Genomic DNA, 24,870 nt, shown 5'->3' with positions numbered 1-24,870 from the left:
AGGGCAAGGCCCAGGTGGTCTCTGGCCCTGTGGGTCCTGTGGACAGTGACGGCCCCTTATAGGCAAGACCCAGGCCCCCACTATGCCAGCACACAGCTGCACAGGCAGGGGGCTCTCCGGGTTGGGGAGACGGACAAAACATCAAGGGGCACCCCGGCATGCAGACTGGGAGCGGCCTGGACCCAGGGGAGAGGGGTCTGTGTTTAAATCCTGACTCTGCTCTTAGGTTGAGGCACCAGACGGGGCTTGTCCCTGGTTAAGCATGACCCAGGGGATCGTCCATGGCATGTGGTCCGAAGTATTACTGGCTGTGTGACCCGGGAGTTCTGTTCTAGAAGAAATAGCCCTCCTCCATCCTCCACCCTTAGCCCTCAGTCCTCCTCCACCCTCCACCCTCGTCCCGCATCCCTCCACCCTTCTCCACCCTTGTCCCTCATCCCTCTTCCTCCTTCCCCCATCCCTCATCCTTTGTCCCTCCTCCACCTTCCACCCTCATCCCTTGTCCCTCAGCCCTCCTCCCCCTCCCCCCTCAGCCCTCTTCCATCCTCCACCCTCAGTCCTCTTCCCCCATCCCTCATCCCTTGTCCCTCAGGCCTTCTCAATCCTCATCCCTCCTTCCCCTCCACCCTCATCCCTTATCCCTCATCGCTCCTCCCCTTCCTGCCTCAGCCCTCAGCCCTCAGCCCTCAGCCCTCCTCCACCCTCATCCCTCCTCCACCCTCAGCCCTCAGCCCTCCTCCACCCTCCACCCTCATCCCTTGTCCCTCAGCCCTCCTTCACCCTCCATCCTCCACCCTCATCCTTCCTCCATCCTCCCTCCACCACCCTCCATCTTGTTCCTGGGGAATCCTGTCAGGCCGGGCGGTGGGCCAGGTGGGCACGTTCTAGGGGCCGTGCAGGGGCCACAGGGGGCTGGGAGAGGTAGACTGGCTAGGAGGGGTGGGGTTGTGACTGGTAGGTACTAACATGCCCCCGCACCATTGTCTTTTGGCTTATTGATGTTAGCAAGTGTGCTTTTTCATGTATTTATGTGCTACATTATGTTCACGTATTTATGAACTACGTTTTACAATTCTTATCATAAAAAAACTCTCAAACGTAAATAAAAGGAGAAAGAGGAGTATGGTGAACCATCAGCCATGTTGAGCGATCACTAAAATGTCACCATACTGGTTTCCTCTGTTCTTTTCTTTGCCGAAATATTCTAAAATCCTTCCCAGATCGCAGCACATTTAAGCCCCAGGTACTTCAATGTGTAGCTCTAAAAACTAAGGGTGCTTTCTTACCTACATGGAATGCTGTTCTCAAAACAATTAGCAATGATCTCTTACTATAATCTAAACCTAGCTCATAGTCCCATTGCTCTGTCTCCAGAATTTCTTTTTTTTTAAAGATTTTATTTATTTATTTGACAGAGGGAGACACAGCGAGAGCAGGAACACAAGCAGGGGGAGTGGGAGAAGGAGAAGCAGGCTCCCCGCAGAGCAGGGAGCCCGAAGCGGGGCTCGATCCCAGGACCCCGGGATCATGACCTGAGTCGAAGGCAGACGCTTAACGACTGAGCCACCCAGGTGCCCTGTCTCCAAAATTCCTTAATGCAATTGTTTGTTTGATATGGGATGCACAAAATTTTTTTGTTTCACAAAGGAGAGAGAACAGGAAAAAAAAAAAAAAAAGCTTTTCCTCACCAGCTAGACCTGTAAGTTTTCCTGAAATACAGTTTGTTCAAAAAAGCAAGAAAACAGTGCTTGAATCTTTCCCTTAATTCTCAGCTTTCAGAGTAAGAAGTTGGACACCAACCCTTGTGCTGGTGACGGCTGAGTTGTGCGTGCTTTGTGGGAGACGGGGACAGAGGAAGCCTCTGTCTGTCTTCGTGTGATTGCTGTTTTGTTAGCTGTCCGGTCCGTTGCAGACACGATCTGTAGAGGCTCCGAGTGGCCCGTGTGGGGCCTGCCGGGTTCACTCCGGGCTGGGTCTGGTGCCTTCTGCCACACGCCGCTGGTCTTGGGGCGCTTCTACCCGGCCCGCTGATAGCTGCCTTCTCGCCGGAAGCGGCGTCTCGCCACGGAGCCCCGGGCCTTCGAATGGGCGGCCGGGGGTGCTCACCGTTCCCGGGGCGTCATCGTGTGCAAGTTCTTTAGTGTATGCTGGTAGGAGATAGCTCGTTTGACATAAAGTAAGTCGTGATTTCACCTGCTGTTTCCCCCCTAGAAACGTTACGTATGCAGAATTTACATGCTTTTGAAACATTTTATGCTTGAATTCTCCTGAATTAAAATCTCAGTGTCTGGAACATCAACATCATTATTTATTTGCACTTTTCCTAATAAATATGTGAAATGTTTTCAAAGTAAAAATACCAGTACTTCCACCAGAAATGAAACTACTTTGTGAGCTTTCAGATTTATCGTGGTTCTTTGGCCTTTAGAATATATTCTCACAACACTGCACATTAAAGTAACTTGAAATATATCTCTCTTCTCTGTTGCTTCCTTGAAATATGGTTACATTCCTTTGTTTTGGCTCTCAATTATCAGAGAACTTTTGGTTTCCTTTGGTTTTGTTTTTGCTTCTTGATTTGATTTTTGAATATATACAACATTAATGTGAGTTCATAGTCAAAACCATATAATAAAGTGTCAGTGAAAATTTTGTGGTTTGCCCATGTATGTCTTTGCCCATTTTTCCATTGGAGACATTAAAAATGTCTTAGTGATTTTAAACAATATTAACTGTCATGTATTTTGCAAATGCTGTTCTTTTTTCTCCGTTGGTTGCTTTTTAAAATGATTTTTTAGCAAGATTTATTTGTTTTAGAGAGAGAGAGAGGGAAAGAATAAGAGCAGGGGAGGGGCAGAGGGAGAGAGAGAGAAATCCCAAGCAGACACCCTGCTGAGTGCAGAGCCTGATGCTGGGCTCGATCTCACAACCCTGAGATCATGACCCAAGCTGAAATCAAGAGTCGGTCACTTAACCCATGGAGCCACCAGATGCTCCTCTGTGGCATTAGGCATAATGGACGCTTCGAGACCGCTTTCTCTCTGACCCGCAGGTGTGGAGGTCTCAGCCTGTGACCCTGGGCGTAACATTCGAGTCTGAGATCCTCTGTGACATATCCCGAGGCCTCTCCTACACCTGGACCTTCTGGAACTCCCAGGGGTGGCCGGTGCCCCTGCCCCCCGCTGTCAGCACCCACAGGCAGACCGTCACCGTCCCCAGCTACTTCCTGGAGCCCGGGAACTACACCGCTCTTGCCAGGGTGAGTGGTTGGCTGACGTATGTCCCACCCGCCTCGGAGCAGGAGCTCAGCCCCAGTCCCTCCAACCTGCTCTATCCCAGAAAACGAGGGTTGTCACAAGTGTGGCTGGGCTCTCCAGAAATGGTCTTCCTCGGAGAGAGCAAACTGCATGTCCAAACGCAGGCAAAGTCATCGTGAAAATCTCCTTACTCTTTTAGCAAAAGCCTCCTGAGCATCTGCTTTGACTGTGTTGCTGAGGTAGTCCCCAGATGTCAGGGGAGTGTCTGTGTCTGGAAAAAGGGTGAAAATATGTCGCGGTCCCTTCTAGAAGAGGCGGCTTCATGGAGCAGAGTCTGTTTGCAGGCGGAGACTGGCCCTGTGTTTTCCTGCTGTCTGAAAGTTCCCCGGGGAGCTTGTCACCTCCTGGGGGAGGGGTGGCTGTGAGCCCCGCCTCTGGTCCTGCAGTGTTCCAGGTCAGGAGAGGATTGCAGAATGGCAGAGGCCATGGATGGTCCCGTGGAAGCACGTGGGGTTTGAGGGGCTGGGCGGTGGGACACGAGGCTGAACACATGAGTGGGAGGTTCTTTTGAAGACCAGGGGAAGGCAGAAATGGAGGGTTGGGCTCCAATGCTCAACGGGCCATGTTGGAAATGTTGGAGGGTGGTCAGATGGATGTGGGGGGAGGTAGGGGATTGTGCTGGGGTCTCTGAGCAGGAGGATAGGAGCAGTGAGGGAGGAGGGAGGTCAGGTGGAGTGTCCCGGGAGTGGAGGAGGGATCTTGGGGAGTAGGGGGGATGCAGGGGTCTCTGAGCAGGAGGATAGGAGCAGTGAGGGAGGAGGGAGGTCAGGTGGAGTGTCCGGGGAGTGGAGGGGGGATCTTGGGGAGTAGGGGGGATGCTGGGGTCTCTGAGTAGGAGGACAGGAGCAGTGAGGGAGGAGCCTAGGCAGGCAGCCCTTGTGTTTTGGGGATGGGACAGGGGAAGGAGCCAGAAAAGGGGGGAAGGTTTGGTCTGTCCTTATTAAGCACCTTAAGGATCTGTCACCAGTTTTATTTAAATTTTAAAATAGTAATGTTTTGTTAGTTAGAGTCTTTTAAAAAAATCACTTGTTCCTGTAATGGTCTGTATTGTTTCTTGGTTGAACACAGCTTAAACTCTTCAGTGTCCACTGTCACATCGGCAGGGGCGAGTAGGTATCCCGTTTCTGTGACGGATCGTGGGCTCTCCTTGTCACCAAGGAACACGGGAAGTGACTCCTAGAAGGGTAGATTTCAGCTGGACTGACGGGGCCCATCGCAGACCCTGTGACCCAGGTCATGGTGTGGACCACGCTACCAGCCTAACTTCCTGGTGTCCCAACTGGGGCATGAACGGGGTGGTGGAGTGTTCCTGAAGCAGGCCGTCTGGCCAGCCTCTCCGAGAGGCCAACTGCCTGTGGTCTGGCCTGAAACTTTGCAGACCACAAATACCGTGGCTGGTTTAGTTAGAAATGGTCATTCTCGCAGGGCCTGGTTCATACTGTGTAAGGTCACAAGTGAGTGCCACATGACCTGGCAAAAAGAGGAAGGGACAGGACAGTGTGCCCCTGGGGATCCCCCTACATCCCCTGGCTCTGAGCAAGGGTGCACAGTTGGATAAGGTGCGCGAAGATGGGCATTGAAATGATCGGTGAGACCACGCGTGGGTAGCCTGTGTCCAGTGCTGAGAGTCCCTTTTCCCCAGGCCCTGGACAGTGGGGTCACAGCACCCTCTCCTGCCCATGTGGGAAAGGAGAAGGTGAAGGTTGGCTTCATTGCTTGGCACACTTACTCATGAGCATGTCCTTGCCCGAGAGTGGGCTCCGGACGTGTCTTCCCCCAGGTCGTGGGGACCTGACTTGATGAGGTGCTTTTGCTGATGAATGAGCTTGTCATCACGTTGCCTCCAGGGGTCATACCCTCCGATGTCCAGACCTCCCATTGTCACTGCCCACCCACTTCCCAGTCTTTGGACGTTCCTGATGGTTCCTCCAGCAGGAGGAGTTGGGCAAGCAGAGATGGGAGGTGTAGGTGGGAGTGTGGAGTGTGATCAGACAGTAGTCGGTAGATGGTTGTCAGGTCCCCACTCGGAGAGCCACCAGCAGGGAACCTCGGGTGCCTTTCTGAAGGAGACCACCAAGGACCGGGGCCCAGACCAGTGAAAAGAACAAGTGTGACGCTCTGCCTTTTTTTTTTTTTTTTTAAATTGCATCAAACTTCTCAAAGAGCCCTTTTGAATGGCCTGCTTACAAAATGTTCCAGTATTCCTGAGTTTCAAAATATTTGTTTTAAAGTTCATTTACATTGCCTCAAGACCATTGCATGGGGGCTAGAAATGTAGTTTGTTTTTTAAGATTTTACTTATTTATTTGAGAGAGAGAGAGAAAGAGCAGGGGGAGGGGCAGAGGGAGAGTCTGAAGGAGACTCCCTGCTGAGCACGGAGCCCAACACGGGGCTCGATCTCACCACCCTGAGATCATGACCCGAGCCCAGATCAAGAGCTGGACACTCAACGGCCTGAGCCAGCCAGGCGCCCCCAGAAATGTAGTTTACAGAAAGCCAGCTAGTGCCATCCAAGACCAAGACCATGGACAGGGTTCCTGTTGGTGGAGCGGGGGACCCGTGTGTCACTGCGGGAGTACCTGGGCTGTCCCGGCTCTGTGTGCACCCCCAGACGTGAGCACGTGTCCCTGCCCTCCTCCACTCCAGCCGCCTTGCTTCCACCGGGCACACGGGAGGCTCCTTCTCTGACATAGGTGACCGGTTGGGGTTCACGATAGTGGAGCCCCTCGGTACAGCGCTGGGGGCATGTTTACACTCATCCTTCCAATGTTATCCTACTTGTTTTTAAATTTTTTTTTTTTCAAGTCATCGCTACACCCAAGGTGGGGCTTGAACTCACGACCCTGAGATCAGGACTCGCATGCTCCGCTGCTGGAGCCAGCGGGTGCCCCCGTTTCCTTGCAGTGGTAGAGGGGCGTCCGGCTCCAGCGCGCCTCCTGCCCAGTGCCCTGGGTGACGTCCCCTTGTCGCCGCGGTCCAGGTTCAGGTGGAAGGCAGCGTGGTGCACAGCAACTACAGCGTGGTGGTGGAGGTGCGAGCCCGGGCCCCCGTCAGCGTCATCTCTGAGGGCACGCACCTGCTCCTCTCCAGAGCCCCCTCGTTCACCGTCGTCCTCACGGGCTCCCAGTCCTACGACCCAGACCGCCCGGGGGCCGCCCTCAGGTGAGCACCGGGGAGCTGAGCTCGTGTCTCCCTCGGGATCCTACCATGAGGGAGTTTAGGGAATGGGTGTCACTCAAATGTGAGTATTCTGGACAATGAAGTTTAAGTCTTGTCCAGTCCCACAGCCTGCGTAGCTTATCCACAGTGGACATTGCTTTCTGTGGACTCGAGGCCGGAAGGCCAGATCGAGGGGCTGGCCGATCGGTGTCTGGTGAGGACCTGCTTCCTGGTTCCTAGCTGGTTCTTCTCATGGTGTCCTCGGGCTCTCGGGGGCTCTGCTGTAGGAGCCCCGTCTGTCCCTTCCCTGAGGTTCCACCCTTGCGACCTAATCCCCTCCCAAGACCCCCCTCCCCACACCGTCACACTGGGCGTTAGGTTTCCACATTTTAGAGGGACACATTCAATTCTTGGCAAACATGTTACGCTGTGATTAAAATTCTTGCTTTGGTGTATGGGGGCTTGATCTCCAAGTGTCCCACATCCCTTACTGTTGGAGGTCCCTGGCTCAAGCCTTGGCCCCCTTATCCATCCACATGCCCTCCCTGGTGGCCTCACCCGGTTTCCTGATGTGGGCGTGATCCATGTGATAGTCACCTCAAGCATGGATCCTCCATGGACGCCATCCAGAGCCCATGGCCTGGGAGCACACATCCTCTGTGGACGCCGTCCCTGCGCCGGTCATCTCGAGCATGCATCCTGCGTCCAGATCCTTCTTGGCCTCCAGGCTGGGTGTCCCACCATCTCTGCAGCCTTCCCATCTCTGCTGACAGAAGGATCCTTCCCATCGTTCGGGCCAAAACCTTGAGCAGTTCTCTTTTCCTCTCCCACTTCTCGGCCAGTCTGTTGGGAAAACACATTGGCCCCGTCTGGGCGGAGTGGCATCTTGGGCTTCCTTCCGTGAGATCTCCTCCCTGGTCCCCGTGCTGGTCCCGACCGCCGTCAGGCCGTTCTTCACAGAGCGGTGGACGGAGTCTCTTAAAGCCCTTACTGTCACCACCCCATCTCCTTCCATCTGCGCTCAGACATCACATGCCCAGGGAGGCTTCCGATGACCCCATTGACGGCGATGACAGTCCCATCCTGGCTCTGCGGTGTCTTTTCCCGTGGCCCCTTCTCCCCATGACATCCCATATTTGCTCATGTACTGCGGTCACCATCAGTGCTCTGTCCCCACTGGAATGTTTGCTCAGGACCGCAGGGCTGTGACTTGGCATATCGCTGTGCCTGGCACACAGTGGGTCCTCAAGCAGTATTCCAGAAAAGTTAGAGGTGCTACTTTGTTCTTTTCACCCCATGAGCATGGACATTTGCTGCGTCCTGAGTGCGGGCTTTGGTGGAGGCGGGAGGCGGCCCGTTGGACTCGCTGGTCACACGCACATGATCTGGACAACGCACATGGCTGGCTGCGCACCTCCCGTGCCCCGGCCGCGGGAGACACAGTGGGGTCTTGTTCACTCTGCACCCTCCCCTGAGAGCCCCGCGTGGCGCCCGCGAGCAAGAGTTCAGTGTGTGTCTGCTCCCTGGGAGCGGGGACTGTTCCCACCCAGCCCTGGAGGAGGGCTGCCCCCGCCCCGCAAGGGCCTGAACTGGCCCCTTGCCGACCAAGCTCCTACAGGCTCTGGAAACAGGGAGGTTTAGAACTGGCGCCCGGGTTCAGGTTGCTTATAGTCCAAATAGGGAAATGAACTTGGAGGCAGGAGCAGCAGTGTAGACTCTGGGGGTGCCGTGTGGGGTCCCTGCCCCTGCTCAGCCCACACCTCCTTCCTCCCCACGCCTCCTGGTGGGGCTGCTGGCCTCGGCGTGTCCGCCCAGAGTAGGACCCGCTCCAGGCAGGGGTTGGGGTGGCTTCCTGGCTGTTGAGCGCAGTGGTGACGGTCACAGGGCAGAAGGCCGTGTGTAGGGGATGTGCCTGGCGCCCATCTCCTGGCCCGTCCACCTGCGCTCCGGGACGGGCGGCTCCCGAGGACTCGGCCTTCCTGCAGTCAGAGGCAGCATGCTCCTTGGGGGCTGCAGAGATGCCAGTGGAGGTGGGAGGCGGCATGCGCGGGGCCCGAAGATTAAGTGACCAGAGCAGGGCCCTGAGCCAGTGAGCCGGGCGGGGCAGGGCCCGGTCCCCAACCTTGGCGGCCTGCCCCAGTGTTGGGAGCTCCCACCCCACCGCCGTCAGAGAGTAAGGGAAGCATCGTGTCCCCCGGCCCGCTGCTCCCCTGGGGCCCCAGGAAAGCCCCACGAGTGGCCGGGGGTGGCCACCAGGCTGCCGAAGCAGGTGCCTTCAGCCCCGCTGGCTTCTCCCACAGCTATCACTGGACGTGCACGGCGGCCAGCAGCCCTGGGCACGCATGCTTCGCTGCCTCCTCTGCACGCGGCCTGGGCGCTGGGGCTCCCTCCCTGGCCTTCCCTGCGGACTCTCTCAGCGACAGCTATGACCAGTTTCTCGTGACACTGACCGTGTCCAGCGCCGGCCGGAACTCTTCAGCGGCGCAGGTGTTCCTGTCCCCTCGCCCCGACTCGGCTCTCAGGTACCGCCTGCCCCTCGCTTCCTGCAGGCCGGGTCCGAGGGGTGTGCCCTTCCATGCCCTGCCCGGCAGGCGTGGGAGCCACCTGAGGGGCCTGCTGAGGAGAAGGGGGGCTGACCAGCGAGGTGGGGGGACCCCGCTCTCCGCTGGCCCCGGGGCAGAGCCCGCCAGGCAAGTGCTGACACGTGGGGGCTCCAGGGAGGAGGCGCCCCTCCGTCACGGCAGCTGCCCCAGGACAGGGGTCTGCTCTGGGGCTGGGGGCCGGGGCTGGACGGAGGCTAAGGCATCACGGGGCCGGGCCAGTTGTGACGCGGGGGCAACACCGGGCGCGGGGAGCGGGGATGTGGTCTGACCGCAAACTGGACCTGCGACGTGGAGGCCGGGCTAGCACCCGAGTGAGGGCCTTGCTGAGCGCAGACACTGGACGCAGACTGGAATGTGCCACAGCTGCTCTGTCCGCCCCCAGGGGGCGAGCGGGACGCCTGGAAGGCCCCGGGCGAGCAGGGCTGCTCCCGTACGTGGACCCTGCAAGGGGTCTGGGCAGTTACCATCGCCTTGTTGTGTACAAACGGCTTGGGGTTAAAAGTGGGGAGACCGGGGTGGGTTCTGGAAGGCTGTGCCTGGCCAGGACCAACACAAAGGAGAGGACGTGGGCTGTGACACCGAGGTCAGACCGATGACTGGTGGAGACCACCTCCCAGGGGTTCAGGTTCGAGACCATGAAAAATCCGTCTCAGCAGACAGGATTGGGCGCCTCTCCAAGGTCCAGACACACCCAGGCCACCTGCACGTTTTAAGGCTCCTGATATGTATGAAAAGTGGGGGAATCAAGGTTCCAGGGGGCTCAGTCGACATAGCACATGACTCTTGATCTCGGGGTCATGAGGTCAAGCCCCACATTGGGTGTGGAACCTACTGTAAAAAAAAAAAAATTGAAAATGGAAAGTCTGGTGCTCTCCCTAAAATCTCCAACCTGGTTTCATGGTGCAGATTCGTCCACATCTCCTGGGTCAGCTTTAAGGACGTGTTTGTTAACTGGAACGAGGAGCTTTCTTTTCAAGCCAAGTGTGACGAGTGTGGTGAAGGGCCCCATCTGTCCTACTCCTGGGACCTCTTCCTGGTCAACGGGACAGAAAGGACCCAAATGGAAGGTAAGGTCATAGCCGCCTTCATTTTGTTAACCCAGGGGAGGACTCGGGTATTCGGAGATTGCTGAAAATGTGCAGACTCTGACTCATCTGGACCAGTGTCCCTAGTCGTGCCCATCACACCCCCAACCCCTCTCATTTATGCTCACGGGGATGGAGATGCCTGGATGCTGCAGCTCAGCCTCCTGCACACGAGCCCGGACCCAGGACTCGCCTCTGTCCCTCACGGCTCCTGCTGTCCTTGGGGCCACTCCTCGCCCCGGCTCTGCAACCCGAGACTTCAGGCACTTCTCCGAGACGTGGTTTTCTTGGGTGGATGGGGGTCCCACCCAAGAAAGGCAGGGCGGTGGCCACGTGACATGAGATCACGTGTGAGAACGTGCCAGCTCTGGGGTGGGACGTGGCCTGGGTGCGAACCAGGAGGGAAAGCGGTTCTCATTGGTGGCATCTGTGATAAGAGAGATGATTGTGAATGGCAGACAGAGGAGCTTTGGTTTCCAAGCTGGGTCCAGCTGGTTCCTGGGACAGAAGTGTGTGCCCAGCCCTCAGAGACCCAGACTTACTTATTCTGAATCCGTTCCACGGGGCCGCACAGAGCTTCCATACAAGGGCTCTGAGTGCAGCTGACCTCACAGCGAGGGGGACAGGAACACATGTGGCCATTTTTTTTGTGCCCTTCTTTGCAGGGGAGCCATTCCCACATTCCTGACATAATGGGGTTTTCCAGAAGCAAAGCTGGTGGGGAATGCATGGGAGGAACCGGCATGAACACCCGGTGGTTAAACTTGCAGCCAAGCCAGTGACTATCCAAAGACCATGTGTCTCCCCTTAATGTCACAGAATTTGGCTCTGTGATGGCAGTGAGGACAAGCTCACTCTAGCAAGATGTCCTTGTGTTACATCCGTAAAAATTTTCTCTTTGTCGTTCATCCTTTCTCGTAAATTATACCAGCGCTCTTTAGAGTTGTTGCACGAGACGTGAACAGGTGAGTGGGGGTTAGGAGCCCCACGTGCCCAGAGTGTGTCTAGAATAGGCGTGAATCACCGTGCCAGGCGTGCATGTGCAGGGGGAGCCCAAGGTGAGCAGACCCCAGGGGAGCTACAACATCCACCCTCCAGCTTCCCGGGGGGTGGTCTGCCTGCCTCTGGGGGAGAACTGCGCCCCGCCCCGGGCATTTTCTCGGACGTGTCCTTCTCAGATGTGGATCACGTTTGTTAAAACGGATGCTGATGTAATCGTAGACCTTTTTGTTTATTTATTTATTATTATTTTTAAAAGATTTTATTTATTCGAGAGAGAGAGAAATGGAGAGCACAAGCAGGGGGAGCAGCAGAGGGAGGGGGAGAAGCTGGCTCTCCACTGAGTGTGGAGCCCGATGTGTTACCCAATCCCAGGACCCCGGGATCATGACCTGAGCTGAAACCAGCAGTCAGACGCTTAGCCAACTGAGCCACCCAGGCGCCCCCCCATAGACCTTTTTAAACCACATAGTTTTTGGGTGCCCAGGTGGCTCAGTTGGCTGGGCGACTGCCTTCAGCTCAGGTCATGATCCTGGAGTCCCGGGATCGAGCCCCACGCAGGCTCCCTGCTCGGCAGGGGGTCTGCTTCTCCCTCTGACCCTCCCCCCTCTCATGCTCTCTCTCACTCTCTCTCAAATAAATAAATAAAATCTTTAAAAAAAATAAATAAAATAAAACACCTAGTTTTTCTGGTCCGAACGTCTCACCCTGTCCCGTGTTTGTTCAAGTTCCCTTTTGTAGAACAGTGGGGCTGCTGGGCGCCGCCGGACTGGGGGCCGTTTCGAAGCTGCCAGAATCCAGCGCACCGCCCACGGAGCCGAGCTGGCTGGGGCTGCACGCAGTGGGCACACCATCTTCACGGGAGCCGTCACCACAGACCCAGGGCCAGCTGGTCTTCTTGGCCACAGGGAAACCCTCCTCGGGGCCCGCGGTTGGCCGGCACCGGGTCCCTGCTGCGGGTGACCAGGGGTCCCCGGGGCCCAGCCCCCCTGGGAGCCCGTGCCCCTCCCCCTCTGGTAAGTGCCGCTGTCCTGTCACGTCCGCTCGGCTTGTGGGATGCTCCTAGGGTCTCAGGGCCTTCCTCCCTAACTGCAAACCCTGTCCAGGCTCTGACAGCCGTCCGTGCACACGGCCTCCTTCCCAGCCACCAGTCCCTTCACTTTACCCCTGGTTTTCAGGCTGCCCAGACACTGTTTCTGTGCCTCAGAAGTCGAGGGAGGAGCTCGTTGTCAGGGAGCAAAGTTCTGGCCCAGAATCCGCCCATCCCTTATTGTCCCTCCCCAGTGACGCCATCGAGGCTATGCTTTCCCTGGGCTGCGGCCTGGCAGATGCCACCCTGCGCCGGGGCCCCGGGGCTCAGGGCAGCCGCCGGAGCGGCCGGCTGCGGGGACGGGGCTGTGACGTCTGCAGCAGGACACGCTTGTGTCCACTTCCGTCCTGAGAGGAAGGAGCGTGAGGCTCTCTGATGGGGCAGTGGGAGCTTGGAGAGTGCGGGGCCCTGCGCCCAGCGGCTGGCTTATCCCACGGAAGCCGCACACCCAGACACGGCCTCCTCCACTGTCACGGTGATGGGGTGACATGTGCAGAGCCGGCTGGGGCTCAACACTCAGACCCGGGCAGCCCGCATGCGCTGTCAGGAGCGTCGTATGGACTTCAGGGGAGTCTGTGGCTTTAAATGACATGTCATGGTTTTCTCCTCCTGTGTAGATTTTGAAGCCTATTACAGCGATATCCAGGAAGCCGTGCCGTCCAGAGGGAGACAGCCCGCCGACTGTGAGTCTGTGATGGGGGCTCCCCACGTCCCCGCGCCAGTCCCATCTCCGAAGCCTCTGAAATCGGGAATTGCCCCTGTGCTCCCCCGCATCACGAGCTCCCAGAGACGCAGGGCACCATCTGACCCGCATCTTCTAGCTCACCCACTGCTGCACTCCAGGTCCCCTGTGCTTCAGAAACCCAGGTAGCCCCAGGCCCGCAGGCAGGCGCTGCTGGTCCGTGAGTGAGTGATGCAGAAAACACCCCCTTAGCGCCCTTTCCGGGATGTTGCCGTGGAGCGCTGCCTCCTGTCCGGTCGGCTTCTGTTTCTCCCTCTGTCCCCTTCTTCCTGCCTTGTACCCCCTCCGATCCTACGATAGCCCAGCGTACTTGTCCTACTTGAAGCAGGTGCACGTGGTGCTCGTGGCTCTTTCCCCGGCTGTCTGGCTCTAGCTCTCCAAGGACACGTCCAGGGCAAATGTGGACCCCCATCCCAGACGATCATGGTGCCTGGAACCCTGGCGCACAGCGAGCGTGTCCTCGAATGGACAGATGCGTGGTTGGTGGATGATGTATCTGTGGACAGAGGTGCTGGACGGTCCATGGACAATGTATCCATGGACAGAGGTGCTGGACGGTCCGTGGATGACGTATCTGTGGACGGGGGGGGCTGGACGGTCCGTGGACGACGTATCTGTGGACAGAGGGGCTGGACGGTCTGTGGAGGACGTATCCGTGGACAGAGGGGCTGGATGGTCTGTGGATGACGTATCTGTGGACAGAGGAGCTGGACGGTCCGTGGACGACGTATCCATTGACAGAGGGGCTGGACGGTCTATGGACAATGTATCCATGGATAGAGGAGCTGGATGGTCCGTGGACGATGTATCCGTGGACAGAGGGGCTGGACGGTCATGGAGGATTTGACCATGGGATCTGCTCTGTTTTCGCCGGCATCCTCCTCTCCGGCCTCTGTGGTTTCTTCAGCCTGTCCGTGCTCCCTCCTGTGACCACACTCACGTGTAAGGGGTTGGCTCCACGCTCACGGCGGGCACCTAGTAAATAACACCGAATGAAGAGAAAACACTATATAAATAAAATTGCCTGGTGGTGACTGACTCAGAATGGGGGGGGTCACGTTCTCCCTGCATCTTCTATCCGTGACTCTGAGTGTGGAGTCAATTTGCCCTCTGCGGTGTCCCGACGTGCTGCGTGCTGGACCACGCAGGAGCCCTTCCTCTGTCTCTGCTCCCTTCCTGCTGCCTAGACAGACAGCCCCGGCTGCTTTCAGGGCACTCCCAGACCCCCCTGCCTCCAGGCCCGTCCTGGGCGGATTTTTGGCACTTTCTCCCGTCTGGTTTCCCTCTTTCCCACCCCCTCCAGCCACATCTCCAACCGCTCTCCAGTGTTCACTCCAGAGCCCGTTCTGGCCTCTGTCTGCACCTCGCCCCCCAGGGGACCCCCCCGCCCATGGCCCACGGCCCACTGGCTCTAAGCCAGCCCCTGCCCTCCACCCCTCCTCATGCCCTGCTGTGACTGTCTTCGCTCACGGTCAGCTGGCTCCCTAGTCTGGAGGCTGCCAGCGTCGTCTGGTTTGCTGGGCTGACTTGCTCTGCTGGGCCCTGGCAGCCGGGCCCCTGTCACGCTGCTGAGCGGATCTGCCCTGGACCAGCTCCCGGGCTCAGCGAGCAGGGTATTTGCTGAGCAATTGAGGATGGGCAGGAGGGGAGAGGCCATCGCACCACCCACCGCGCGGTGACAAAGGACAGCTCTGGAGCGGGGGTGGTTGCTGAAGACAATATTTTGATATGACACGTCCAGCCACTGGCGCAGTTATGACTTAATATTTCAGAAGATCATTGGCACTTACTCCCTGACCCTGTGTTGGCTTGCCTTGTCTTCCCAGGGGACGATGCCAGCCTCCCGGGAGCAGGCCCGAGTTCGAGTGCTGACGGGGGCCGCGGGGACGGGGACAACCTGCTGGGCCCCTCGGCCCCCCTGGCCGCTGCCAGGCCCACCCTCGCGGTGGACTGGCCCAAGTCCCCGGTCGGCCGCGCTCGCTTCCACGGCTACACCTCCTCTGGTAGGAGCCCTCTCCAGATCCGGGGGTTTGCAGCCGGTTCACAAGGGTTTGGGGACCAGCCCCTCTGTTTCTTCTGCAACATTTCCTTTCAGTAGAGAAGTCCTTGGGGTCATCGTGCCTTTTCTGCTTGTGCGTTTCCCTCCGTGGACGCAGGCAGAGGCTCCTTATCAAAGGCAGAATGTGCCTCTGAAGCCCGCCAGGGGCCACATCCGCAGACACACCTGGTGGAGGCTCTGGGCCTCCCCTGTCATCAGAAGGCTGCCTCCTCCCCCTTCCCCCACCCCCGGCCCCCATTTCGGGAAATGACAGTTTCCCTATTGAGACCACCAGCCTGCATTTCGGGGCCAGCCTCTGCCCGCTAAGGAGGGGACCCGGTCACCAGTGGGCAACAGTCACACCCAGATTTAAGAAATGGTTCACAGTCTTCAAGACGAAAAACTCGCTTTGAAATGCCTTAATCATGCCTCATGGACAAGGTCAATGTGTCAGCGAGCCAGGTTGGACACGGAAGCCCCCACGAAGGGTACAGCGTGAGCTCCCACCAGCGTTCTCTTGTTGGGAGCCAAGTGTGACCCAGGACTCAGGGTCGCTGCCCTCAGGCAGGGGAGGCTGGAGGGGAGCCTCCAGCTCCGTATAGAGGGTGGGTGGCAAACATCTGGGGGCATTTGCAGGTAGGGACAAGCCTGCTCCATGGGAGTAGGGGGGAAGCCAGCACGGGAGGGGTCTGTCTGCCCCCTGCCCTGCAGAGCCCGCTGATGGCCCTCTCCCTGTGGCCCCTTCTCCTCAGGTATCACGGGACACACGGTGACGATAAAGCCATTCTCACTGAGCCCTGGGGACACATACGTCCTGCAAGCCTCTGTGGGTACGTTACACGCTCAGCTGGACCTGGGGCGTGGGAGGATGAGAGTTTTCATTATATGCAGATTTTTTCTGGAAATTGCAGCCGCTTCTGACCTCCCGGGCTCTTGTTCCAGAGCGTCCTGACCCTCCCTCCGTCCCCACCGTCCCGCACTGCTCATTCTTACCTACTCCTGTGTTTCTGATCCTTATGGGATCAGGTGGGTGTTCAGGTCACGGTAAAGGCTGAGATGTTGGCCTTTAAAAAAACCCGGAACGGGGTGTGTGTTTATTTGATTTCTGCAAGACAGCCGTGTATGTTGATTCTTTCCCTGAGTTGGTTGATAATCCCGACGCATATGTGAAACCCAGGGAGGTGGAGGTGTTTGTGGGGTCCGTGTACATCAGCTGCACGTTGACCTGGCACCCTGCTCCGCCCCACTTCTGGCCTTTCCATGACTTAATCACATCTTCTTTTGGGGCAGTCTTGGACCTTCTGCCCCATTTCTGGCGGTTTTTAGTTCCATATGACAAGCGCAGACAATCCGACAGTTCATAAGCGCAGAGGGTTGGGGTCAGAGTCCACATGTTTGGGCTACTTGAAACCCCTGGTGCATTTCTAGGCTTGTCTCCCACGTCACCTTCCTCTCACGAGAAGCACGAGGCCGATGTCCGTGGGAAACCCCTCAGTAGGGCCCGTGGGGTCCCCGAGCTCTGTTGTCTTGTTCTCCTTTCCCCTGTGTCTGCTGACGGCTCTGCGAACGTCCGTCCGCCCGTCCGCGGTGCGCTCAGAGACGGAGCCCCGGGCCCCCGTGTTGGGCGTGAGAGAGACAGCCCTGCTTTTGCTTTCACAAACACGGCAAAGCAAACCTTTGGCCCTCCCTGCCGTTGCCGCTATTCGTCCAAGTGACGAGACTGGGGCCATTTTCTCAGGCAGGTCACGCTCCTTCCAGGTGGGGGAGACTCAGCCTCTGCGCGGGAGGCCCGGGGTGTCCCCGCGTGTCCCTGCATGTCCCCACTCATCTCCCCGTGCCGCCTGCCCCCAGCAGCAGCACTCGCCCCCCGGGGTTCCTGCACACACTGGGCCGGGCCATGGAGCAGCCACCCCCTTCTCTTTGACTTGACCTTGTGATGGGCTCCTTGGCCGCGTGCCCACGTCCTGCACCCTCCAGAATCCCGCGGAGGGCGAGTCGCACGGATGACCGGCTCCACACCCTGGCAACCGCCCGGGGTGTGCTGTGGAGACGTAATCATGCTGCTGTCGTTCTCTAGCGTGGGTTTTAATCCTTGTGCTCCTGTCTGTAGCTTCCCCGCACCGCTTACTGGGGAGAGCTCAGCTGTACGTGACGCTCAATCCGGCTCCGCGGGACGTGGCCTGCCAGGTGCAGCCACATCGTGGCCTCGAGGCTCACACCGTCTTCAGCGTCTTCTGCATGTCGGGGAGACCGGTACGCTTGGCCACCCCGAGTCTGTCCCAGAGGCTGGGGTCAGAGGCCGCCCTCAAGGGGTGGCCAGCAGTCTGGGGAGATGCCGTGGGACACGAAGCTTCATCCCGGGGTTTGGCGGCAAGAGTGCCGTGACATTGCTCCCCACCCTTTCAGGGACACACCGCCGCACTCCTGTCCTGATCTTGCTCCTTCTCTCTGAAACCCACGTGCGTCCCTGGAGGGTCCGATCCTGGCCTCCTTCAGGCCCCACATGCCCTGCTCTTTTTTTTATTATTACATTTTATTTATTTTTTAAGGTTTTATTTATTCATTTGAGAGAGAGAGCACAAGCAGGGGGAGTGGGAGAGGCAGAAGCAGACTCTCCGCTGAGCAGGGACCCCCGACACGGGGCTCGATCCAGGATCCCGGGATCATGACCTGAGCCAAAGGCAGACACTTCACCGACTGAGCCACCCAGGCATCCCTGTTATTAAGTTTTAATTTTAATTCCAGTGTAGTTCACATACAGTGCAGTATTAGTCTCAGGTGCACAGTACAGAGATTCAGCACTTCCCTACATCACCCCGTGCTCATCACGACAGGTGCACTCCATCCCCATCACCTGTTTCCCCCATCTCCACACCCCTCCCCTCTGGTGACCCTCACTGTGTTCCTTGTAGTGAAGAGTCTGTTTTTTGCTTTCTCTCTCTTCCAATGCCCTATTCTGACACCAAGAGCGATTCACATGAGCGCCTCCTCCTCAATCCCCAGTCTGTTGTATCCCCTTCACCCCAAGGAGGCCCAGGGATCTGTGTCTCTGTGGCTGGGAGAGCACTCAACCCCGACTGACAGATGCAGCCACGGTGCGGGGTCCTCGTGGCTGTAGGAGAGGGGCCCTGGAGGGGAGAGGTCACGCCACATGCATGCGCATTCGGGGACGGGATGTCAGTACCCGCCCCTGCCTGTCTGTATACGACGCTCTCGGATGGAGTGAAGGATGCAGGGATGTGGATTTATTGGGGATGTAATTCCCAGTTTATTCATCTATACACTGTTCTTTCCTCCACATGGAACGGATCCTAGGACTTCCGTTACGAATTTAGTTATCAGATAGGAAATGCCTCCAAACGCCCTCTGTACCACGGGAGAGACAGCCAGTATTATTCCGTGCTGCCAGCCGGCGAGCCCTTGGACGATTATAAAAGTAAGTCAAGCCGTGACTTTTTTGGGTGGCTGGCTGTGCTCACTTACGGTTCTAAACCTTTCCCCCTGGCTTCCAAAAACAAGAAAATGTTAAAACTGTGTATCTAGAAAATAAAATTCGTATCTCTTTATCTTAAAAAGTCTCATGCTTTTTAGATTAGGTGGCTTACCTACTTCTAAAAAAAATTTTTAAAAGATTTATATTTATTTGAGAGAGAGAGCACATGAGCAGGGGGTAGTCGTAGAGGGAGAAGGAGAAGCAGGCTTCCTGCTGAGCAGGGAGCTCAGTGCGGGGCTCGATCCCAGGAGCTGAGATCCCAGGAGCTGAGCCGAAGGCAGATGCTTAACGACCAAGATCTTAAATTACAACTGAAACATAATGTAAATGCCAAAATGCCAAAGCACATCCTGTATTTATGAATTAAATGTTTGAGAGCGACCTGTCCCTTATTCACTAATGAAGTTTGTGGTATCTGGTGAATCCTGCATTGGTTGTCAACAGCACCAAATCAGGGGGCTCCGACCATGAAGAAAAGGCCAGGGTAAAGGGGTGCAGGGTTAGTATGTGTTGTTCTCAGAACAAACTCAGCTCTGCCGTCCTGACACTTCCCGGACCCCGGGAGCCTGCCCGCCCTGAGCTGTTAGAGACATAGCCGTTCAGGAAAGTGGCCTCATCTGTGGAACCCACTCCCGTTGAATAAGGCTCAGGGGCTGGGTGGTTCCGAGGGACAGGCAACTTGGAGTTGCCGATCTAGAACTTTCTTTGAACTGGCCAGGTGAGCTTATTTCCGCCTGAGGTCTGAACTCGCTCATCCACTCGGTTTCCTTAAACCTCTCCTCTCCTCGAAGCCCAGCAAGAAAGGTTCCTTTTTCATGAAACCTTGGCTGACCCCCAGTGAGACGCACGTGCACCTGCTCCTGGGTGCAGCTCAGAGACAAGGGGCAAGGGCGTCCGAGCCGCACACTGTCATCGGTGAGGATGGGCACGTCCCCTGTGTGTCACTGAGCACGGTGCGCGTTGGTTGGACAGACGGACGGACGGAGGTGGTTTTCATGGGCCTGCGTCATAAATTCCTCCACAGCGAAACCACGCATGCCCTCTGTCTCCTGGAAATTTTCCTCCAAATGGATGCTCGCCCCCACCCCGCCAAGCCCCCCACTTGCTGGTGTTGGGTATGAAGCCCGGCAGGGCCCCTCCCCAGACGCCCGCCTGCAGGGCAGTGTGGGACCCTGTCCGCAGGGGCCTGCAGACCGCAGGGCTGGCCAGACGCCCACATAGGACGTTGGGGGCAGGGCCTCAGCTCCGTGTTGGACGAGAGGGTTCCTTAAGGTGAATCTGTAGACCCAAATTTCAGGCCACGGGCACCGAGCGGTGTCAGGCTGAGTGATGTCACCCAGGCCATTCCCAGAGTGTGCACGAGGCGTTGCAATGGTCAATGCCGTGATGATCGACGCCTACGAGTATCTGACTTCCAGATTCATACGAGGATGAACACAAGCAGAATAAATCAGTGCGGCAGATACCAGATCCTATCCTGTCCCGTCTCGTGCGAGAAGGTTCCCCACGGACTCGGTGTCAGGTTGGAGTCTGGCCTGAACTCTGCTGGCGTTCTGCACTCTCTGCGTCCAGCCGGAGGACCCGTGTTACCTGCGGTGGAATCCCCACCGTACTTGCTCAACTGTAGCTGTCTCACAGCTGGAAAGGGGGCCCACCCTCACCTACTGGCTCAGAACCCTGGAAGGAGCAGGTGGAGCCTGGCATTTGTTTGTAGTGGTGATTGGGTGGCCCGGTGTCCAGGGGCCACTTCGGGAGAAGCACCGACCTTCAAAATTACGTCCCAAGTCCTTGGCTCTGTGTTTCGGGTTGAGAATGCTTTCACGCCCCCGGCACGCTTCAGGTCCGCCTTCTGCATGTTCTTGCGGCCGGCCCTGCGGCCTCCCTGGGCAGCATCATCTGCACGTCTCTGCCCCGCAAACCCCGGGCCTGCATCCTGAGGCCCCAGCAAAGCTGTTTGCTGCCACGCTCCTGGTACCTGCCCTGTTTCTGGACGTCACTGAGGAGCTGCTTAAAATGTTACTCCAACCCTTGAGCCTCCGTTGCTGAGCGTGGGTTTCATTCTCGGGGTTTCCCACTGCCCCGGTTTCCCGTTCACTGGTGGGGTCCTGCCGCCACTGGCTCCCGGGGCCTGCAGGTGGGACGAGCGAGCGAGTGAGCGGAGCACTTCCTGGCCCCCGTGGCCCGTGGCGGCCCCTTCTGCTGCATCCGCGCGACCGCTCCCGTGTCCCCGGCTCTCCGGCGCTCAGTGCCCAGCACTGCTGTGTGGCACTTGGTGCTGGAACGCTGGCCTCGCCACAAGGATGGGGCGGCCTCGCGCTCAGAGCCCATGCCTAGCTGTGTTGCGACGTCACCACCGTGGGCCCTTAGGTCCGCCCGCAGAGATTCTGGTTCCTGAGGGCTTGATCTCCACCGTGACCCTCCTCCGCCATGTTCCCTTCCAGTCACGGTGTCCACTGAGATCACAGACGGCGCGGGCTCCCGGGTGCCACCGTGCGCCGTGACGGTGACCGTGCGGCCCCGATTCCACGGGAATCTCTGCCTGGACGAGGACACGTGAGTGAGCCGCACGGAGACACCCTCACGCATGCATGCCTGCGTCTCCTCGGGAGCGGGGTCTCCGCCAGGCCAGCCACAGGTGGGGGGACCCATCTTCTCGGGGTGAGCAAAAGAAACAGCTAGGGTTCCGCAGTCCTAACTCCGATCTGCGCGGAGTGCGCGCAGGTGCGTCAGGGCCTGCGAAGCACAGGCCGAGCTGGGCTGCCATCTGCGTGCCATTGGTCCCTTGGCTTCAGGGCGCTTACAGACCCGCATGCTGAGCCCTAGTGTTGGAGCATTTCCATTGTCCCCCTAAACCCGTGACTCGTTAGCGGTCACTTTCCTTCCCCCACAGCCCCAGACGGCCGCTAGCCCACCTCCCGTCCACAGATTGGCCGGTGCTGGACATCTCTGCAAACAGGGTCACAGCCTGCGTGCTCCTTTGTGCCGGCCCCTCTCAATAGCTGGGGCGTCTTTGAGGTCCTTCCGTGTCGTGGCACCATCACAACCCCGTTCCCTCCTGTGATGTTCTGTTGTGGATCCACTACGAGCTGTTTGTCCCTTCCTCAGCGGGCGGACGGATGATGTGTTTCCACTTTGGACTGTTAGGAACAGAGCTGTGGACCTGTGTTTTCGTTGTTCTTGGGTAGATACCTAAGGGTGCTGCTGGCTCATAGGGTCACCCTGTGCGTATCATGTGGGGGAAGCAGCCAGCCTGCTTTCCGGAGTGGCTGCACCATTCCCACGAGGCTCCGTCTACACCACACTGCTGACACCTCTCTTTCCCACTCTAGCCATCCCAGTGCCGCTGAAATGGTGTGTGCGCTGGGCCTCAGAAACGTGCATTTCCCTCATGACTAGCGGTGGAGAGCATCTTTTCATGGGCTTGCCCATCTCGCTTGGAGAAATGTCTGCTCATGTAGTTTGTTTAAAAATTGGGTTGTCTTTTTCTGATGAAGATGTGGGAGCTCTTCACGTATTCTGGAAGCACGTCCCTTGTCAGAGACCTGATTTGCAAATACTTCTCTCCAGCCCGTGGCTTGTATTTTCTCTTCCACGTGGTGTCCTTTGAAGCATGGAAGTGTGCGATTTTGATGAAGTCCACATGCTGGTTTCTCTTTTATTGCGTGGTATAGCCATAGGATTTACTGCTGTGTTTTCTTCTAGGAGAGTTCTAGTTTTTGCTCTCCCACTGAGCTCTGTGATCCGCTTTGGGCTAACGTGTGTGTGTGTGTGGTGAGGAAAGGCTCCACGGTCATTTTTCCATAGGGAGCTGTCCAGTTCTTCCAGCACTGTGTGTTGAAAAGGTCAGTCTTTCCCCAATAAATTATCCTAGTCCCTTTGTCAAAAGTCAGTTGACCATAAATGCTGTGGAGTCTCAATTCCACCTCCTGTCTCTGCCACACTGTCTTAATTACTGTAGCTTTGTAGTAAAATTTGAAATTGGGAACCATGAACCCACTAACTTTGTTCTTTTTTTTCAAGACTATTTTGTTATTCTGGATCTCCTGGTTATTATTCTGTCAATTTCGCCAAAAAGCCCCCTGGGATTGTGGTAGGGATTGCACTGAGTCTGTCGATCACTTTGAGAATATCGTCATCTTGAGAATATGAAGTCTACTGATCTACGAACGAAGTTTTCCCTTTATTTAGATTTTAATTTCTTTCAGCAGTGTTTTCTAGTTTCCAGGGTACAGGTATTGAATTCTTCAGTTAAGTCTAACTATAAGCATTTTATTCTTCTTAATGCTATTGTAAATCGAGCTGTTTGCTTAAATTCTGTTTGTGGATTCTTATTGCTAGTGTGTACGTATACAATTGATGTTTATACGATTGGTCTTGTATCCTGCAGCCTTGCTAACCTCATTTATTTGTTCTATTAGCTTCTTAGTGCATTCTATGGGGTTTTTCAATGTGGAAGAGCATGCCATCTACAAAAGAGTTTTACTCCTTCCTTTCCAACCTGGATAACTTTTTTTTTTCTGACTTAATTGCCCTGGTGAGACTCTTCCAGTTCACTGGTGAGTAGAGGTGGAAGCGTGCATATCCTGGTTTTGCTTCCAGTCTAGGCCAGGAAGCATTCTGTCTTTCACCACGGAGGGTAATGTTAGCTGTAGGTTCTCCGTGGATGTATTTCTTGAGGTTGAAGAGGTTCGCTTGTATTCCTAGATTTGGGCTATTTCTATCATGAAAGGGTATTGGATTTTGTCAGTGCTTTGCTGGATCTATTGAGATGATTACGTGGGTTTTGTCCATTACTATGGTAATTACCTTGACTGATTTTCATACTGGAGTTCCTCTTGCATTCCTGGCAGAAGCCCCACTTGGCCATGGTGCGTGGTCTGTGATCATGACATAGTGTTCAAGTACGGTCTGAGCGTGCCCCGTGCTGTGGTTGTGAGTTCGGATCCTTGCGAACCTCCAGCCCGCTGTGGCCACAGTGGTGTCTTTGTCTAGATCAGCCCTGTCCTCCCTTGCTTGCCACGAAGTGTCTCTGTCATTCTGCTTGGCGGCTCTGCCCGTCTCAGTTCTGATCAAGGGTTTTATGGAATTCTGATGTTCTGCTTCACTGCGTCTTTTCCGAGTTACTCTTGCACAGACCGTCCCCTGTCTGTCCCGACCCACCCACGGAGCTCTCCCTAGCAAGTACCCCTCCTCTGCTGGTAGGCAGGCTGGAAAGTTTCGCCGTGGGTTGGAGCAATCCTGGTGACTCTTCGATTTCCTTCAGCTATAACTCCAGCCTGAAGCACCTCTCCACCCTTCAGCTGATGGGCAGTTACACAGAGGTCAGGAACTACATCACCGTGATGACCAGGGTCCTGACTCGTTGGGCTGCAGAGGACAGAAGTCCCTCGTGTGGCCAGTGGTCACGAATACAGGATGCGCTGATTTCTTCTGTGTGCAGACTGCCTTTCGCAGATCAGGTGCGGGCTGGGGAGGGCCCGGTGCCTGGAGGTCGGCATCTGCGTGGATGGCTGGCTCGCCTTGCTTACTATACACAGTGAAGAAATGGGGTGCTCAGGGCCAGCCGGCGAGGCCTCTCTCGTCAGCTCATACTTGCACAAACAAATGCTGTTGGTTCGTAAAACAGACACTGTGCGCAGCAATAGCATGCAGATCATTGTGCTCACGTTTCTCTAAGTAAAGTGATACGAATCCCACCTGCCTTTACCTTGCCAGCAGCGAGATGACGGAGTTCAACGTACGATGACGTGCGGCTTCGAAGGAAATGAGCATGTGGCATTCAAATGCCGCCGTCCTGGGTCACTGGCGCCTGCGCCTCCTGCCCCCCCATTGCCACTAAAGGGCGCTCGCATCTCCGCGCAGGCCTCCTGTCTCTGCCACCTTGATACCCAACTCATGCTGTTTCTCCCTCCAGGACACCTCCCACCCTTTTCCAGAATTTCCCTGAGCTCTGTCTTCCTCCTCCCTCCCCTCCGGTCACACTCCTGCTGGGCTACGGGAGGCTGGTGTCCAGCGGACACCCAGGGGACACGGGGCCCCAGGAGGCAGGTCAAGGGGATGGTCCCTCCCCCGTCTCTTAGCTCAGAACTCCGTGACTAACTTGTCCCTCCTGTGTGTTTGCTTGTTTCTCCCGGTCAGGAAGCAATGAGCGATTCTGTTCTCATGTTAAGGGACCTCCTACGCTTCCCTCATAAGGTGAGTGCTGTTTCTTTCCAAGTCTATTTTCCTGCCTCTTTTTTTTTTTTTTTTTTGGCCTAATTGGGAGGACTCGATCAGTTCTCAAAGAACCTACAGTGCAGGGTTACGTTTTGACACTTAAATTAGAACCGAGACTTGCCCTGAGA

The 24,870-nt window shown here is 56.5% G+C and overlaps 1 protein-coding gene across 1 annotated transcript in view; it reads left to right on the top strand.

The window, feature by feature from the left end:
- The window catches only part of PKD1L1 (polycystin 1 like 1, transient receptor potential channel interacting), a 54,975-nt gene extending 30,111 nt beyond the window's left edge, over positions 1–24,864 (top strand). Inside the window, exons 15-27 of the mRNA XM_035026461.1 lie at positions 3,053–3,259; positions 6,298–6,479; positions 8,777–8,998; positions 9,986–10,146; positions 11,892–12,179; positions 12,871–12,936; positions 14,822–14,998; positions 15,786–15,863; positions 17,144–17,286; positions 18,349–18,469; positions 20,968–21,079; positions 23,790–23,985; positions 24,665–24,864. Of these exons, the coding sequence (XP_034882352.1) occupies positions 3,053–3,259; positions 6,298–6,479; positions 8,777–8,998; positions 9,986–10,146; positions 11,892–12,179; positions 12,871–12,936; positions 14,822–14,998; positions 15,786–15,863; positions 17,144–17,286; positions 18,349–18,469; positions 20,968–21,079; positions 23,790–23,985; positions 24,665–24,784 (2,073 nt within the window). The 3' untranslated portion in view covers positions 24,785–24,864. The remainder of the gene's footprint in view (positions 1–3,052; positions 3,260–6,297; positions 6,480–8,776; positions 8,999–9,985; positions 10,147–11,891; positions 12,180–12,870; positions 12,937–14,821; positions 14,999–15,785; positions 15,864–17,143; positions 17,287–18,348; positions 18,470–20,967; positions 21,080–23,789; positions 23,986–24,664) is intronic.
- The last annotated feature ends 6 nt before the right edge of the window (positions 24,865–24,870 follow it).

The sequence above is a fragment of the Mirounga leonina genome, unplaced genomic scaffold (assembly GCF_011800145.1).
Source record: "Mirounga leonina isolate KUSES-001 unplaced genomic scaffold, KU_Mleo_1.0 Mir_199, whole genome shotgun sequence".
Lineage (NCBI taxonomy): Eukaryota > Metazoa > Chordata > Mammalia > Carnivora > Phocidae > Mirounga > Mirounga leonina.
This window is presented reverse-complemented; position numbering and strand designations above follow the sequence as displayed.